The sequence below is a fragment of the Betta splendens genome, chromosome 6, assembly GCF_900634795.4.
Source record: "Betta splendens chromosome 6, fBetSpl5.4, whole genome shotgun sequence".
Taxonomy (NCBI): domain Eukaryota; kingdom Metazoa; phylum Chordata; class Actinopteri; order Anabantiformes; family Osphronemidae; genus Betta; species Betta splendens.
The window spans coordinates 12371502-12390371 of NC_040886.2; the positions used below are offsets into that span (position 1 = coordinate 12371502).

The 18870-nt window shown below is 50.8% G+C and overlaps 1 protein-coding gene across 2 annotated transcripts; it reads right to left on the minus strand.

Annotated features, from left to right (window-relative positions):
* Window positions 1–3247: 3247 nt before the first annotated feature.
* Window positions 3248–11459, minus strand: LOC114857661 (circadian-associated transcriptional repressor). Of its 2 annotated transcripts, none has more exons than XM_041071267.2 (6): window positions 11223–11459; window positions 8020–8374; window positions 7583–7658; window positions 6720–6798; window positions 5339–5465; window positions 3248–4850 (listed from the first exon to the last, which is right to left on the minus strand). In XM_041071267.2, the coding sequence occupies exons 2-6, from the start codon at window positions 8332–8334 to the stop codon at window positions 4434–4436; spliced, it is 1014 nt and encodes a 337-aa protein (XP_040927201.1). In that variant the 5' UTR covers window positions 8335–8374; window positions 11223–11459; the 3' UTR covers window positions 3248–4433. The 2 variants fall into 2 exon arrangements, with proteins under 2 accessions (XP_040927201.1, XP_029010175.1); XM_029154342.2 differs by lacking the exon at window positions 11223–11459 and adding an exon at window positions 10119–10284.
* Between the last annotated feature and the right edge of the window lie 7411 nt (window positions 11460–18870).

Below are 18870 nucleotides of genomic sequence, written 5' to 3' on the forward strand. Positions count from 1 at the left end.
GGCTTGTGGGTCTCGCTCTGATCTGTGCTTCAGTCGTAGCAATCTGTGTCTCCATTGTGTGCCTGATTAGACTCAAGGGAAATGACAGGTGTTGGTATTAGGATACAGATGATGACTGTGCACCTTCCATTAAAGGCCTCTAATATTCTCAGGTTCCCTTTTATCATATTTATATGTATTTTGAGAAAATATATGAAGTAAATCCATGTCAGAATGAACCCGGTGGTGCTTTGCATTTGCACTTTTAAAGCAAAGTGTGGATCCATGGAGATGAAGAGCCCACAGGACTCAGGTCTGCTCCTCCGTTCTCCTCTGAGTGTACAGTAAGTGCGGGGAAAGCAATTAGCCGGCAACATGTGGATGGTTGTGACGTGAGGCCTCGCTGGCGTAATTGGTCTCGCAGGTAAGGACGGTGCACGTTTTGGCCAAAAGCAGAGAGAAAACCTGTATGTTTGTGTCAGATGCGCTGTGGCCAAAGGAGCAGCTGAGAACGTAGCTTCATCCTGTTACTGCTACATTATTAAAGCACATGCGTGTGGTGCATACACGTGCGCGCTCACACACCACTAAGGACCCAGGCAAGACGGCAGCAGGGCTCCGAACAGGCTGAGGTTAAGCTGCTGAACAGCACCATCGATCGCAGCCGACAGAGGCCGGCGCTGTCTGTTCCCCTGATCAATGCGCTCCGTTGGCGTTTGTTTCTGCTCCTCGCGAAACGCTGAATTATGCGCGTCAATATTCTGGGGAATTAAACCATGAATAATGAAGCGGACAATTTAGCTCAGCAACATATGCCATAAAATGCCACACACACACACACACACACACACACACACACACACACACACACACACACACACACACACTCACACACACACACACACACACACACACACACACACACACACACACACACACACACACACACACACCGCCTGTGTAACCTTCTCCTCTGATAATTGTGCAGGGGACGCGCGTCCCTCAATTAAAGGCGCTCCGGCGCGTGACAGATGACATCGTTAAGTCTGTGGAGCGAATGGAGCGTTCACGCCGTAGAAACAAGCTCGGAGCGGGATTTGTGCCGGATCAGACCCGAACGCGAAGATGCAGAACGTCCTCCCTCTTCATGTGGTTGCTGTAACAACCGAGCGAGGATTGACTGGAGTCAATAAGCCTCGATTTTGAGTCCTCGCCCTCAAACGTCCGCTCAGCTCTTAACTTTAGTGTCTGTGTCGACCACTGGACACGTCTGTCTGGGTGTGAGATGCTGATGGCGCCTCAATTAGGGCCACAGCACCCGTTAACTGCATGGCACCAGCAGCATCTAACTCTTCAATCACAGAAGGATGTTACTGGTAAATGGGGGGGTTTAATGGAAGAGATGCTGTGATTATCTGCTTTTTATTCACTACCTCCACGCGCCTAATTGGACTTTTTCTAAGACATGAGGCCCTTTAAGGTATCGGACGCTTGATTGGACGGCTGAGGGGTGAAGGCACGTTTGCCTCCCCCTCCTCACCTGCCCTCCCATTTAACACATACTGCCTTATCATTTCACACTCAGCTGGAGCTCAAATAAAGGCCAATTTGCAACGTGAGGCTACAGTAGCCAGAGCGACAGAAGCGCTATTTATGATCCCTTTCAACTGTTCTACTGGAACCACAGACCTGTCCTCCTCCCTTTCTTCTCCCCCACTCTCCTTTGAGTGCTTCCAACAAAAGGCTCCCATCCCTGCTCTTCCAGTAATGATCCGGCTTTGTAGTTGGGCCCATGCACAGCCTGGACAAAACCCCTCCGAAATCAATCAGTTTTGTAAAGCAGAACCTGTGCGGCCCTTTAAAGTGGAAAGCAATATGATTTCTTATTCCATTGTAAAATTGATCTACAGTGTTAAGAGGCGATCCTGGCGCCACTTACATTGTTAAATACAAAATGGTGCAAATGTGGAAATAATTCTTACTCTTTTTATGGGATATTTGAGTTTTTTTCAACAAGGCGTCAGTAGAACGACCCTTTTTTGCCTAACTTTGAAATTGATATAAAAATATTTTTTCCCCTTTCTTGAACTGTTCTACATAAAATATCTTGTGATTTTTATTTCCCCTTGGCCGATCACATGTTCGCCGCCGGCAGCCTGGTGACTTGGTTTATAGGAGCTCTATAGGAAAGGTGCCTTTGTGTTGCTGCAGCTCTTCCTACGATTCAGAGCAACTTCCCATCGTGGTGGGTGTGAGGCAGATCGGTGCCAGCTGTCTCTGGACTTGGACGCTGTCAGGTCATCTGTGCACGTGAGCCCAAACCGTTCGCCTCCGCTGTGGGAGATGGAATCTGGGGCGGCAGCGCAGAAACAATGCAGTGTGGGTAATGGACATGTGACTGCGCTGTGTAGCTCAGAATGACAGAGACAGGCAGACCTTGAACGCATTTAATGACTGTGGATACAGGGCTGATTGTGAACTTTAGAGGCCAAACTAGCATTTCTTCACCTCAGACATGACGTCTTGTTTAACTTTTCACCCATAGATGGCAGTACTTAATTTTAGATTTAGAGACAGCAGCCATTTTTTCAATCTAGTCAGAAGACATTACGTTTAGATATGTGATTTGCAACGCTGAGGGCGGAAAGCAGCTCTGGCAGTAAAATCAAAAACATTGTCCTGAATCTTATCAGCCTTTAGAATAGAAGAAAAAAAAGTTGAAAGTGTAAATTTTGATATTTCAGATTTTTATCATTGAAGTCGTCAGCGTCTACTCGGTCACGTGTTTGTCTGGCTCGTACACGCAGATCAGTGTATGTGAATAACCCAAATCCTTCCCTGCCCGAACATTTCCTGAGAACGGTGACGTGATACTGTGGCGACACGTTTCACCGCACGCGCGCAAAAGCACAACTTTCCCCTCACAGCCGAGTCCCGAGAATCGCGCCCTGCCTCGCGCTCGCGCACAGCAAATCCATTGTGATCCTCGGGAAGTAAGATCCTTCCAAGTGTTCCCGGTCGATTCGGCCTGTAATTGGTCTAAGTCAGATACAAATCACGTCGCAGCCTTTCTTTGAAGGTTAATTGACTGACTTAAGAGCTCTGCTGAGACTTTTAATGGGCTGCTCCATAGATTTCTTTTGCTGACACAGTCGGTCTTGCTATAAAGTTCTTTTGAATATTTCACACAGCATAAAATATCATGAGCACACTTTTTTTTTTTACATTCTTTTTAGTCTGTTCATGAACAAAAGACGAGCTGCAGCTGTTTTGCATCAAACAAATATAACCACGTTTATTTTGAAAGTATAAAATTTCACACTATAAAGGCCACTTTTCAGAGAAAATTGACAACCTTTCTGTCAGATTTACACAGAGAAATGCCTTGTCCCTCTCTGCTGGTCTAGCATACTGTCCAGTTCTGTGGCAAAACAAAAGAATTGTTCTACTCCACCACAGAAAGTAGTTGGCAAGATCTGAATAATTTACGCAATACAGGAAAATGGCAGGAGGAGAATTCCTGATTTGTACATCCCACTGAGGAGCAACTATTCCGAACACATCCTCTCAGCGCTTGTTTTCTCGTTTTGACCGGCTTACAGGCACAGCTTGATCTCACAGGCACCGCTCGCCTTCTACTGGGGGACTCAAAAAGGAAATCTGCAGTTGACATTCTTAACAACGGCACCGGCCGAGCCACGGGGGCGCCGCCGTGGAGAGAGAGCGTCCTCCGGGGGGCCGGGCCGGGCCGGGACCCCCCGCTGGTGAGGTGTCCAGACGTCGAGTGTAGCGTTCACATTCCTACTCACTCACCAACGTGACGTGGTGCCCACTGAGGTAGAACAGTTGTACCAAAAGACTTGCTTATAAAGTATACAAATGAGTAACAGTCACATCAATAAACTTAGGTGTGGAGTCATGGCGGGGGGTCCGGAGGGGGAACGTCACATTTCACTCACATTTTCCAGCACAATAAGCGGATCGCGGACGCGTCTGGCTGTGCGGCCTCCTCCCTCGCAGCGCAAACTACTGCTGCAGCTTCTCTCGCAGGCAAAAATGGAGGTTTCACAGATACTGAAGTGGATTATTGCATCTACAAGCCGGCGAAAACAACTGAGCTACGGAATCACAATCTACTGTGACCTCTGTGAAATCTATGTCGCGCACACGCGCACACACACACACACACACACACACACACACACACACACACACACACACACAGGAGGAAAGGTCGAGAAGGGGGAACTAAAGCAGACACTTGTCATGTCGGGGGGGGCACATTCCCATACAGGGAGTTCAACGTCTGTGGATACTCCTTCCACATTACAGAGGCGTCGCTGATGTCCCTTTTGAAGGCTGGAATGGGTGAAGCAAGCGGACTGGCTCCCGGCAGGTGGGCAAGGCGAGGCTGGGCTGCGTCTACGGCCGGACCCGGCCCGGCCCGGCGCGGACTAGGACCAGCTGCTGTCCATCAGGCCCCGCGTCCCCCTGCGGGTGATGATGCTCTCCGTGGACCTGAGGAGCCGCTCCAGGCAGGGCGCGCTGATCTTCCCCGGCGGCGGCGGCGGCGGCGGCGGCGGCGGGGGGCCCCTGGGCACCGAGTCTGTCCGCGCGCGGCTGTCTGTGCTGGAGGACACCGCGTTGTCCTGCGTCGGGTCCTCGTCCGCGGGCGACAGCGGGCGCCTGGGGCCGGCCGGCGCCTGCTCCGCCGCGGGCGAGCAGATGGGTGAGGTGTGGAGCCACTTCAGGTTGCTGGCGGAGTAGGCCCCGGGAGGGGTGAGGTCAGTGACGCGCAGGGCTTTGGCGCCGACGGGAGGGTCGCCGGCGGTGACGGGGCCGATGGCCGCTGTGGGGGTCACTGGAGACAGCTGTGGAACGAGACACAAATGCGGTTTCACGTTGCCCTTTTGGTAGTTTGCCAGAATCAGTCGCTGCAGTCCCTGCTCTTAATAGACACACCTTTAAAGCAACATATTTCTAGTCGAGATTAGATTCGAGATTATTTGTGGTGACTAGAAAGTGAAACGTGATTTTTCTCAACCCGCAGCATTCGCCGCTAAAGGAATGTTCCCGAGCATCGTAACCTTTGTGATCCCCTAAGGGATCGTCCTCCACAATTACCTTTTCTTCTCTGTCATTGTTCTTGGCAAACCTGAGACTGCAGTAATACCTGTGTAAAAATAGCTGTTAATCCTCCCTTCCCCGTCCCAGACCTGTGATTAAATAATAAAGGCTATTTTAGTCCCTCCTCGCTGCGCCATCGCCATATGTTCTTGGCTTCAGGCCTCGTCTGACGGAGAAGCTCTTACACAACGCTTCATGAACCCCCCCCCACACACACACACACACACTTTACCTTCGGTTTCTTGGTAGAAACTGCTTCCTCTGTCTGAGTGGCGGCGACTTCGTCGTGGAGTTTTACATTAGGGAACCAGCTCTTCAGCATTTCCTCCATTTTGAGAATGATGTTGACGTATCTCTCCCTGAAACGAGGCGAGGGCGACCGAACAGTCAATCACGCAGACATTCGAAACAATCTCCCAGAAATCTCGCCACCCTCTTCTGTGAAATCTTATCTCCTCATCGAGCTCACACAGGAAACGTGCGATCGCGGGGCGCGAGCGCCCGAGCCTGAGCTCCGTGTGCCCGCGAGCCCCGGTGCGACGCTTCCGACGCCTCTAAATAGAAACGCCGCCGTTCTACAGCCTCCGGCCGCACCGCAGCGAGGATGAAGCGTCATCAGAGCGTGTTTAATTCACGCGAGAGATCGGCGGCAACGGCGACTGCTGGAAAAGTCACTTTGATCCGCGTGCCGTCGTGCCGCTGCGGGGCCACCAGCTGGCAACGTGGAGCGGGGGGGGGGGGTCCACCTTCCAGCTCCTGCCCCGGTCGTCTGCTGGGAAGCCGCCACACCCACTCTTTGTCTCCCATACGAAGGCAGCAGCTGGTGGGTGAGGACTCCAATTAGCCTGAGCCACACTTTGTTTTCTAGCGGCTCGTCTCGACGCAGCGTGTCACAGGGACGAGCTGCCCAGCTGATGTTAAATGGACGCCTGAGTGATGCACGGCTCTGCTGGGACGGAATTAGTCATACTGGTATTATCAGGATGCGACGATGGACCTCAATGACGAATAGTGAAAAATACACTTGACTGATATTAATCATGTGTTTTGCTTCTCAAATATTTCTGCTTTAAGCGCAAATAGCCTCGATTTAATGTCAAGGAATATTTCCTGCCCGTGTCTTTCGTAGCATCTAACGCGGGGGCTTTCTGCTCAGCGGGGGCGATATCACACTCCATTATGCTGTCTGCCCGGCGGAGAACAAATCAAGCAGACACAAGTGCGCTGCTCCCACCGTGAGGCCTGATACATATTTAACAAGATGCCCAGCTACGGTGAGGCTCAGCCGTCGCTGCAGTAAATCCTGGTGATGTGTGTGTGTGTGTGTGTGTGTGTGTATGTGTGTGTGTGTGTGTGTATGCGCGCAGGGCAGACTGCTGTGAACCATGTGTCAAAGACGAGGCTGGAGGCAGACAACAAACGCCACATGGAGCCGGTGGGAGAGTGGCGGGTTCAATATAGAACCGGAATTTGTATGTAAAGGTCTTGGAATGAGTATGTAAAGGTCTTAGCTGCAAAAACGTACCCAAACAGGAAATAGTAAAAATGTGAAGGTGTGCTAACGCTCGCTGTTGCCTGCAGAGCGCTATGTAGGTCAGGCTGAGGCCACTTACCCCATGCAGGGGTTCTGGAGGACACCCATTATCCTCTGAATCCTGTCCATGGCCACGCTCTCCTGAAAACTGCTGAGGCCTGAAAAAGCAGAGAGTCGTACTATGAGCCACATGAACTGTGTGTTGACAGCAGGACCGAGTCTGTGGAGCAGATGGGTTGTGTGAAATGTGTGTGTGTGTGTGTGTGTGTGTGTGTGTGTGTGTGTGTGTGTGTGTGTGTGTGTGTGTGTGTGTGTGTGTGTGTGTGTGTGTGTGTGTGTGTGTGTAAGTGAACAGACTCCCTGCCTTTGTGGCCAGGAAGTGCTGGGTCTTGACAAAGATCCCAAACTAAGCTGTTTCTGTGTCTGTCCGAACATTCATCATCATTCATTCCTCTGCCTATGAGTACGCACGCACGCACGCACGCACGCACGCACACACACGGAGAGTATGTTCTCACTCGCCTCCACTGAGGAGCTCATCTACCAGGAAGTCTGAAGTGTGACTTTTTATGTTCAGCTGGTAAATAAAAGAACGCTTTTTGTGCAGTTGTAAAGCGAATGTCCCCCTAAAACCAACTGCTTTATTAGGATGGACACGCACACACACACACACACACACACACACAGGAAATACTTGTGGTCACTTGATAGTCCTACAACAATGCGTGTTTTAGACATCTTGTTCTCAAATCTCAGGGACACGTGTTACATAAAGGCTGGCACGGTGAGTGTGTACACACACACACACACACACACACACACACACACAACACACACACACACACACACACACACACACACACACACACACACACACACACACACACACACACACACACACACACACACACACACACACACACACACACACGGCTGACTTACGTTCTCTGTATCTCCCTGAACGAAGGCCATTCAAGATCGACGAAAGCGGATGAATGTAGCATTGTAGCTCCATGCACTGAAAGGGACAACAGAGGCATTTGTAGGCGACGTCGCTGTCAAAGTGTATTTAATAGAAAACAGATCCAGCTCATATCAAGCTGTTTAATATAAAGGTTGTGCAACGAGTGCGGCGAGTCTGGACTCCACCTCCTGCTCAGTTGCTTCAGTGTGTTTGGCTAACAGAGCGCTTGAACGGCTCTGGTTCTGCAGAAAACATGACTAATTCTGCTCACGCCGTTCAAAGGGAGGCCCATTCTGACTGGAAATATCACGCATGGTGTACAGTAACACCAGATATAGGCGATAAGGCATGCTCCACTTGTGCTGACCTCCAAAACCCCCTCCTGTGGAAAAAAGCCTGAGTCACCGACTCTCACCTTGCTGCTGAAGAGCCGGTCCCTCTCCGACCCGCTGCCGCTGCGCGGCCGCTGCCTGCGCTCGTCCTCGGCGGCGCCGTGGCGCCTCTTCGCCGCCTGCGGCTGAGCGCCGTTCCGGCGACACGGCCCGCCGGCGCCGGCCCGGTCCTCGGCCGGGTCGCCGTCGCTGTCGTTGACCTCGCTGTCCAGGCGCGGGGCGCGGGCGGCGGTGGGGGGGGCCCCCGGCTCGCCGCACTGGGGCTTCAACGCGCTCCCATTGTCCTCGGTGTCGCTAACCAGCCAGTTCACGGAGTTGTCCGAATCTGTGGCAGACATCCTCGGCTGCAGGTTCTAACTAGCACTGACCATCACTGACCTGCAGCAGAGCACAAGGGAGAGTCACTGCTACTGCGGTCCAGCAGACGGAGGGGACGGAGGAGACGGGGCCCATGTGAATGAGAGGACGCAGCGAGGCCACAATGACCTGCTTGTGCTGCAGATGCGACACCTGAGCCAGTGAGCACGCACTGGTCGCCACCGGGGGCCGCGGCCGCCCGGCGGCCCCTTTCGGGGGCCGAGCAGGAACGGTTTTACAGCTCCACAGCCGACGGCTCCTCTGACGTCTCCCCGTTGAGGCTCCGTCAGCCGGCCGGCCGGCTGCCGCCCCCGCGCTCATTCATAAACACGGTTAACTTGTTTATTCATAGGGGCAGGGGTCTGCCACCATGGCAACCAGCGCCTCAGGCCACAGACCTCCCATCAGCACAAGTGACACTTGTAGGAGGGGGGGGGGGCAACAAAAACAGAGAGCGACGCTGTTTGTTCTCGACACGAGGGCTGGAGAGAAGCCTCCCCTCGCCGAACTGCAACGCTCCTGCGATCTGTGCGTCTCTACAACATGCTTCCTCTGAGATTAGCAGATAGAGGAAGTGAGATTGCCGGGGCTTTTGAATGGGTAATGCCTGGCACGTCTCCTTTCCTGTGAAATATGAGAATGGGGGGGGGGGGGGGTTTAATTGCTGCCCTGCTCTTTGTCTCAGGTCGACCACCTTCTGACTTCATTGTTACAGTAAAGGGTGGAGCGGAGATTGACTAACTTTAGAAGCGCCAACATTGAACAGTAAATGAGCAGTAAATAGATATTACTCATTACAGGCCACTTTACAAACCACGTATGATGCTCAGAAATGGATTCATTAGATCATCATCAGATCCGACGCAACACAGTATCGAGTTACAAGAAGTGAACATTTTAGAGAAGCTAAAATGGACTTTTAGAATATCCACCTCCACATGACACCACCGATACACAAGCATGAGAACTGTCCCTACTTGAACTTTGTTTCAATCTCAATAGGTTTACGTTTCCAAAATAATACCATAATAACACTAATACACAGGTGCAGAGACATAAAAATAAACTCTTTTGCATGCTTTACTGCTGAATTGATAACAGGCCACGTACATGTTCAGCACATTGATGTGTATGCCTTCACTTATTGGGCCTTTGAACGCACAGACAGGAGGCCTACAGTGTTTCTGATAGACATTCAAATTACCACTGTAGTAGCTGCTGATGGCGGCGTTTGGTTGAACTACGGTTTAGGCGACTGGCCTTCCTCTGATAAAATAACACACAGCCTGCATGATCCCGTTCCCATCCACCTGTGTAGGTGGGGCACCTGAACGGAGATGTCCGCGGCTTAACACAAACACACAATAAACACCAGGGCAATTAACGTGAAATAAATGTCGGGCTCCATCGCGCATATGAAGCGTTTAATCGTCTTCCCTCAGAAACAAATGAAGAAATAAATAAAGTTCTATTTCATCATCCTACCGCCAAGATGCGGGTTTCAAGTCAAGTGGGGAACAGACACAATGGACTTCCTCATCAGTAATCAGGCAGATTATATAAAAGCGTAAAGGCACGCAGACGTAATCACCATCACATAATCAGCCCCTCAGCAACTATTTGCCAACGTATGCGATCGTGGCCATAGTCGAATTCCTCCGGACGCTTTTAAAATAAAATCACTTTCGCCCTTTCGCCTCATAGCCTATAATGAGAGGCATTGTTAGGACGGCGCGGCGGCTGTCAAAGCGGCCGGCGGACGTACCTTCCCAGGACGGAGCGCACGGTCCTACTCTTCCTTTGTTCAGCGGTAAATCCAGCAGGGCTGTCGGGCAGAGAGCAGCTGACGAGCTGGACGTGCGGCGTGTGAGTGAGGAGGCAGCGCAGCCAGCCAGCGGCCCGTGTTGCTTCTCCCAAGGCAACGTGTCTGGGAGGGCGGGACCAACGCGCGGCGGCTCCCCCATTGGCTGCTTTCATGACGCCGACCGGCCAATGGGCGCCGTCTCCCCGTGCGGCTGCGCCGCGATAGGCGGGCACGGTTTACATATGCAAACGACATGGAAATGACACAAACACGTGGACACGCGGATCGGTTTCATTTCAGCAGCTGGGTGAAAAGTCAAGCCCAGCGCTGGTTTTGGTCATTCTACGGACGTTCTTCCTCATTATATCATCTGGGTGATGATGATGGTGATGATGATGACGCCTGAGCTGAGGCATGCCAGTATACTCAGCAGCCTGGCGAAGGCACAGTCAGCGATTTTCTTAAGAGACTGCCATAATTCATGTTATGTTTGCTCAAGGACACTTCAGCAGACAAAGACTCACTTATCATGGGATGCATGCAGTCTATGCTTTGGTGCAGCATGAGGATTTAAGTAAATTAGCAATACCATTTTTTTAACATTCTTAGCAAATAAGCATAAATAAAGTATGTAATAAGACTAGTAGCAGTTTTAAATAGTACTGGACGGTTCCTGCCATTGTCTGTCTGTTTTTACTGGGAACTGCTTTACATTATATTTACTTATAATACTGAATCAGAATTTATGAATGCAAATGTAGTTCTTTTAGAAACTAGTAACCACTGAAGGGCATTAAAGTAAAGCAACAATATGTGGAAAAGTATAAGTACAAGTACCTAAAGCAAGTTATTAGGTAAAGGCCTTAAGAATATTTAGTATATGGCTAGATAGATAGATAGATAGATAGATAGATAGATAGATAGATAGATAGATAGATAGATAGATAGATAGATAGATAGATAGATAGATAGATAGATAGATAGATAGATAGATAGATAGATAGATACATTGGTTTGTTCTTCCACATTTCTCTTTGACACATTGATGGTGAATGCGTTACTCACACAACTACTGTTTGGCTGCCTCAGAGGGTGGGATGAGAGGCCAGACGAGGATCCTGAGCCTGGAGCCAGTGAGTCATGAACTCTCTCGCAACAAACGTGATCACGTGCGTCGGGGAGACACCCACTGGAAGACCAGCCTCCTCTCCTGCTCGTCGCCCTCCACTGACAGCGGGGACGAGCTGAATTCGAAACAACACATTTCCCGTGCGCTCCTATCTGCAGCGAGCGAGCGCGCGAGCGGGTCACATGCGGAGGAGCGCTCTGCACCAACGCTGCCCCTTTAACGACTGGTTTGGAATCTGTCTGAGAATAAAACACAGAGGGACTGTTTGGGTGCTTTTTATACTCACTGAGCGCCATGATAATTAGATTCTAAGAAGATTCGACGGTCAAATGATCATAGAGTCTATTTTTGTTTCATGTGATGACGTCACATGGGAGGGGGGCTGCAGCAGCCCAGTGTCTGAGCACAGGCTTTACTTATTACTGCTGTGTTTTAATCACGACCTGCTGCTAGGAATGTGCACCGCGGCGCCCACGGAGCCGCTCGCGTTCAGCTCCCAGTCTCTTTCCAACGTCTCCCGTCAGGCACGGATCCTCCGGTGACCCCAGACTCCCGCTGCCCAGCAAACCGGCTTCCCCCATTTGTCTGTGGGGCCGACGGGTCGGCGTGGAGCGCGTCGCGTCCACTTCAAAGCGCAGGAAGCGCGTCTACTTTTAGTTCGGCCGCGCAGAGATACGTCAGGCCCGTGCGCGCAAGCGTTCTAACCTCTGCAGACAGGTCGTAGAGAAAACGCAGACGTATTTACACGTCAAATCGATTCTCACAGCTGCCTAAATGACTTTTGTTGTGTATGGAATTAAGATTTCCCACCGAACGTCGCAGTAAATCTTCTCTGTGATCTCCAGGAACATTTATGGATTAACAATAATCCGACTCTATTCAGCCGCGCTGCAATTTGTCGTCCGCTTAAAGAACAGCAGCGACAATATCCAATCTCCCCACAAAGGGAAGTCTTTGATCTGCGCATTCTCCTGTCAGTGTCTGAGATGAGTCACACAACACACACCGGCGCTGCGATTCTCAATTTGTCAGGGAGGCTGGCGGATTCTGTATCCCACAGAGACGCGATGTTTCCCACTCTCATTCATAAAAAAATAAAAGCCAAATCGGGCCTCACGCCCACTTTATTGCGGGGCACGCGCTAAACGCCTGTCCTAAGCCTTCCTGTTTAGAAAAGCGCGGCACGTGTGCGTGGGCGCACATCAAAGCCGCGCCGCACAGCGCACAACCATAGGAGCCCTGCGGCCTTTTGGGGGTTCGGTAACGCTTCCTGCGTTACGACCACACCGCGTTGAGTTCAGTGCATTGAACGCACCTTGGACGTGTTCGCTGGAGCTGATCATTGCTTCACTCGGACGCTGTGCAGTGACAGAATGTGTCCCTACCTGCTAGCGCTGCAAGCAGATACGGGTGGATTCTGTTTTGGTGCCGTTGGCACGGAAACCTGTTTGTGTTTGCGCTCCTCTCCTATGGCAGCTGTCCCCCGCGCTGACCTGAGTGTATGACTCAGCTCCGTGTACCTTGGCCTCCAGCCACAGGTTGTCCTGTACCCACACCTGAAGCCGGCGTGACGAAAGCCGGGACGCTAAACTGGGCCATCCACCGGCTCTGCCCTGATGCGCACGCTCCGACTGGTGACCAGTAACAAAAGGCACGGCGCCCAGGCATTTGATCGGTGGGAGCCGGGAGGGAGGGAGGGAGGGGAGGGGACGCACATGCGCCGGCACACGCGTGTGAGCCGCGCTCCGTGTTGTCTGTAAAGGTTTTTTGCAGCCTCTCCGGGTGACGCTTTTTATTATAAGCATCTCCACAGATGCACAACAGAGCCTGGACTCATAAATCCTATCAGAGGTCTGTGCGTCTTGCATAATTGGGGCTCGGTTCGTGGAGCCTGGACTCCGGAGCTCCTGGTAATCTGGTGAGAAACGTGTCTCACTCCTCCAGATATGTCATCCTGTTACAGTAAATGCTGGTTCCGCCGACTTAACCCCACCCACACACCAGAAATGTGACATTGTGTAGGCACGCTGCAGCAGCATGGGGGGGGGCAGCTGTGTGTGTGTGTGTGTGTGTGTGTGTGTGTGTGTGTGGCAGGGCTGAGCCAATAGCATCCGGAGCTGGTGTGAGAGGTTATGTAGTCAGAGCAGAAGCGATACTGGGCTCATTTTCGTAACTTTAAAGGGCTGGACTTCCGGCGCCCTGACATGTTCACTCCCTCTCCCTCTGTGGCTTCTTCCTGGTGCAGCTCCACTCGGTCACATGCGCCGCGCTCGGAGAGAACGCTCCCTGACCACTTACCACGCAGACAGTTCACATGCAGGCATTTGAATATGTCTGGCAACCAATCACTGTGAAATCTTTTATGGCTGCATGTGTGTGTGTGTGTGTGTGTGTGTGTGTGTGTGTGTGTGTGTGTGTGTGTGTGTGTGTGTGTGTGTGTGTGTGTCTGAACGGCTGCCAGAGCAGCTCAAGAGACAGTGGGATATCTATCTGCAGGGCTGAACGCTACATGTGACTGGGGTATATTTTAACTGGGTTACGTAAGTGCTCCAGCCTGCGCTCTCCACGCACAGATGAGGAGGGCTCCACATGATGCAGAGGACTGTGAGCTTACTGCAAGCACTGCTCTCGCTGCACATTGTATAATTGCTTCAGTAGACCGGACCTCGGGTCAATGCTGCCTTCACACAAACTGGGTTTCTCTGCTTTGGCGTTTGTGAATTTGAAAATGAATAAATATGAACTGATTCCCCCGTGAGTCGTGGTTTTCGCTGCTTATCTACCATCGGCGAATGTGCTCACATTGGCCGGAGGTGATGTAACGTTGTGCGTTAGCGGCAGCGGTGCAATAAATCTTAATGTGAAGGTTGGGGTTACATAAGGGGATTTCTGAGAAACACACCGAAAAAAAAAAAAAAAAGAAAAGAAAGGCGGCAATCAAACAGCGCTCACACGCTGCTGTCAATGTCACGAATGCGTCCGCGGTGGTGATGTGGCACCAACTCGGAGGGACGCGCCGCAGACGCCGCTGAGGCCTGACAGCAGGCCGTTGGCCAGATCTGCGTCCGACGTGCAGCGGCCCACGCTCCCTCTGCTAGCGCTTCTATGGGAGCATCACGTGGGCGTCGCGGTGTGAGATCTTATCTAGAAGCGGCGCGATATGAGCTGATAGTTTCTTAGGAGGCAGCCGTCCAGCTCCGCTCAGAGAGGAGCCGGTGCTCGTGCTGCATGTCCGACCGGCGCGCGTGGATCATAATATATATAATTATATTCCAATATGCACAACTGACTGCATTTAATGACAACAGGTGAGCTGGGGCACAGGACCCCCCCCCACACACACACACACACACAGTTCAGAGTCAGATCTTTACCGGTGGCTCACACGTGTCCCTGCGCCAGGTATGAGCCAAATAGCTTCAGCGCGGCCTTCATGTTGGCTTCTTATGACGCTGCTGCTGCTGCTGTAGTCGTGCGTTGCATAACCCAGGGAGAGCAGCGTTAGCGCTTCGGCTCTCTCTCTCTTCTTTTGGCTGTCGCTCCAACCTTTTGAAATGAAAAAGTACCTGGCGCGGCTCCAGCGAGGAGTCGTGCGTAGTTTCAACATGAAGGAGTCGGCTTCCACCGCGTCAGCGGCTCTGAAGGCGGCCGACTGAGCCGGGCCCCGACGCGCGGTGCGGAACGGGTCAGCGCAGGTGTTAGGCCAAGGGTCAAAGGTCGACAGGAAGAGTGCATGCAGGGTAAATCCACCGTGTACAGCAGGCATTCTCACGTATCTGCTGCTATGGGACATTTCTTAGTAGTGTACCGGAAAACAGGGGAATGACTCATGGTTCCGGAAGCGATGAGGGAGGCAGGTGTCGACCCGTGGCCCGTGTGGACGGAGCGTGAGGGAGCTCAGGGACAGACGGCCCGACTCGCCTCTGCTCCCGTGTCCACTGATCGCCCCTGTGCAGCTCTGCGCTCATTCCAGCATACACGTGACACACACTCTGCCCCCAACCTCCTCTCCCGCTCTCACACTCACACACACACACACACACACACACACACACACACACACACACACACACACACACACACACCCTTCCTATTACTCTGCGCCGCTCGTTAATCCTGCTCCTGCCTCCTCGCTGCCCTTTCTGACGTTATTACACCCCCTTTTCAGTTCAGTCATCTTTTACTCGGTCCCCTCAGCCTTTTCGCTGCCCTTTCTTGCACACCCATGTGTGAACAGCATCCTCCTTCCTCAATGTCACCTTGCCTTCATGGTTACATTCCCGCATCTTAGTATTTCACTGTGTTTCAAAACCTTCAGACTGCCATGTTTATTTAGTTTCCATTTCAGGACAGTGACCCTTGTCCTAAATATGTCATGAATCTTCTCATACATTAATTTTATGAGTATGTACATCACCAACAGAATGTCTGTATAATTCCCTATGATGATCTTCACATTTAGACCTACACTAGGTGAATGAAGGTGTATCTGCCTCAGGTTGAGTTAAGACAGTGACACGACATTCACGACACCAGGCCTGTGACAAATACATAGAACATGTAAATAGTGGCTTTTGTTTACTGTCTAAAGTGAAAATGTCTGTTGTGTGAGCCCATATTGATCAAAGTCAAAGTTCACTTAAGGGTAAACTGACTGTGTGAAGTGATAAATTAGCAAAAGAGGAAGTGATTTTGGACAAAGCTCAAAGCTCCGACACACGGCTTATTGTCAGACTAAAGCTTATGCTGTAACTATTCAGCATTAATGATTAAATCTTGCTTCTCTGTCACCACATGTTCCGTTACAGCTCTTGTTTTTTAATCCCCTGACTCTTTCAGCGCAAAACGAAGAAGCACATCACAGTTCTCCCGCTCGTGTTCCATTATCTGTTCCCCAGTACCTGATGCACATTAGCTGGAAGAGTGGCTGAGTACAACAACAGCAGCCGTGTTCCTGTTCCGCTGGTTTTGCTGGATAAATAGAACATGTAAACATCTGCGCAGATGTTACATGTTATATTCATAATACACAGCCTGGAGCAGCCACAGGGCCCCTGGAAATAAGCAGGGTGCGGAAAGATGATTTATTTAGAGAAAACAAATGCAATCTTTAAGTATTGAGGTTTACTTTTATGCTTCTCTTGCTGTGACATAATCTGAACCTCACGTTTAGAAAGAACGGTTCTAAGATTCAGCCACATCAATGCAGTTCATATATCACCCTTATGAAACAATATATAGAGGCATATGGTTGCCTCACTTGGCCCGGCTTGGTGTGATGCTAACATGCTATGAGGCTGTAAAGTCTGGGGATTTTCCACAGTGGTGGGCTACATGTTATGTGTTCTCCCCACTCTGCCCTGTGTGGCGCAGGCTGCGAACTGGGAGTGTGAAATATGGAAAATTCCAGGTTTTCAGGAGAGGAGCGGCTCCCCGTGTTTACCCCTCCTTCTCCCCAGGGACATTAACTAGGTCAAGCGCAATTGAATCTGCCAACAGCCTAAAGAGCGGTGCTGGGGGGGGGGTGCTCTGTGTGTCAAAGCTCATAGTCAAGATAAAATGGCTCTGCCTAATTTTAGCCCGCGCCTCCCCCACGGCCCATTAACTTCCCAAAGACGCCTGGATTCACGCCGCATCTGGGGCTTTTGCTCGCCGGGGTCCCGGTTAAACAGGTTAATGGTCACACAGCCGATTGTGTGCGGCCACAAACCGAGCCGCACATTCAACATCGCCGGGCCATTTATTCCCCACTAACTCGTCTAATGCGTCTGTTCGTGTGCCCAAACCTCCGTCAGACGTCCCGAGCATGTGAATCTACTTTTACTCGACTGCTGGTGACTCGGCTGCGCTGGCGAGAGCACACCCAGGTTCAGCCCTTCCTCTCTGTGGTATTTTCTTACAATCATTAAAACGTGACCACGTTGTGTTGCTTTTCCAGATACAATATCTCAGCTTCCTCTATGGCAAAGTTCTATATTTGCAATTGTTACAGTGTTTCAACATTTATAAATTGAAGAGCGTGAAATAAAAAAAGACATTTTACTGTAACTCGATGCTGAGAAACAGCCTTGGGGGGGTTCCTGTATTAAAGCCTACAGGAACATATGAGCAGCATTCACATGTAGCTATAATTTAGAAAGATACATGTGACGATAGTCTCTGCTTGTATATTTTGGCCCATACATTTAGAATTGATGATGTCATGGAATCTACGGCGGTTTGAGGAGGAGGAGCAGCTTTAAAACTCACAGCTAAACAGATTTCAGTGCCAGTTTAAAGCAGATGTGAAGGTGAAGCTTTCTTCGGGAAGATTGTCACAGATGCTTGAGTGTGAGTGTGAGTGTGTGTGTGTGTGTGTGTGTGTGTGTGTGTGTGTGGGGGGGGGGGGGGTTGGCAGGTCAGTGGGTTTGTGTACATTTCCATGTGTACATGCTGGGCGTTCGAGCTGTTATACACTGTAGGTGCACTGTAGAGTAGTAAGCAATTAATGGATCCACGCGTGCGTCTGAATGGACGCCGGGTGACATCTGGTCCCACGTCACAGGTCGCCTAATGACGCGGCCCCACATTCTGTTCTAAACGTGTCTTCTTGGCGCAACAGGTTTCCTCTCGTGTGAAAGGTTCGCGGTGTTTCTAGCCGCTACGTGTGATTCACCGTCGGCATAAAGGGAAGAACCGGGAAAACGCCCTTTATTAACCAAGAATCCCATGCATTGGGCCGAGTTTTGAAACTCTGCTAAAAACCCTTACAGTGGGACAGAATAGTCTAAAACATTATTGAGTTTTTCTGGATTCTTGGGGCATGAGCCAGATATAATAAGCCAAGTGTGACTCAGTCTAAGGATGACTGCACCTGAGTTTTATTCTGTTTATTCCACCAGCTATAAGACAGCTTACGTAACTCCACTGGCCCCAGGTACAGTATGTGCTGTATACGAGGATCTGTCTCCAAAAACTGCTCTCTAACTCACATAAAGTTGTGGAGACTATATTATTATATTTCCTATACGGTACTGACACTAGACTGAACTCAGCCACTTATAGATGATTAAACTATACTACATCCAACCGCCCTGTTACAAACGGTGGTTATTTCACCTGTCCTTATTAATTTAGTCTATGAATGTCAGCATAAAGGCCACGCCTGGTGTTTGCCCAGCGAGTGATGCTGTAAACGTGGGATCGTTTCCCCGCCTCATCACTGGTGATGTGAACGGCTACAATAGGTTAGCGCAGAATTTAGGGCGAGAGGAAATCTACTCATTCAGCTCCTGCAGGAAGGGTATTGACAACAAAGTGCCCTGGGCTATTTTTACCCCGCCCGACCTGACCTTTGACCTCTCCCTCTGAAAGGCCTGTAACAAGACACCATGTGAAACGGGAGGTTTAGCTTGACCTGTCAGCGAATTGATGTGCTAAAACGCTCACGAGAGCCAGCTAAGATGTCACAGCTGAGCCGTATTTCATCCCGGGAGTCATGTGAAGTAGGCCGGAGGTCCCAGGGTTCACTGGGGCACACGTCAGACTGCATTTGGGCTACGCTTACCTTACTGACGTACCCGCCTCCTCTACAGGTTTCTGAAT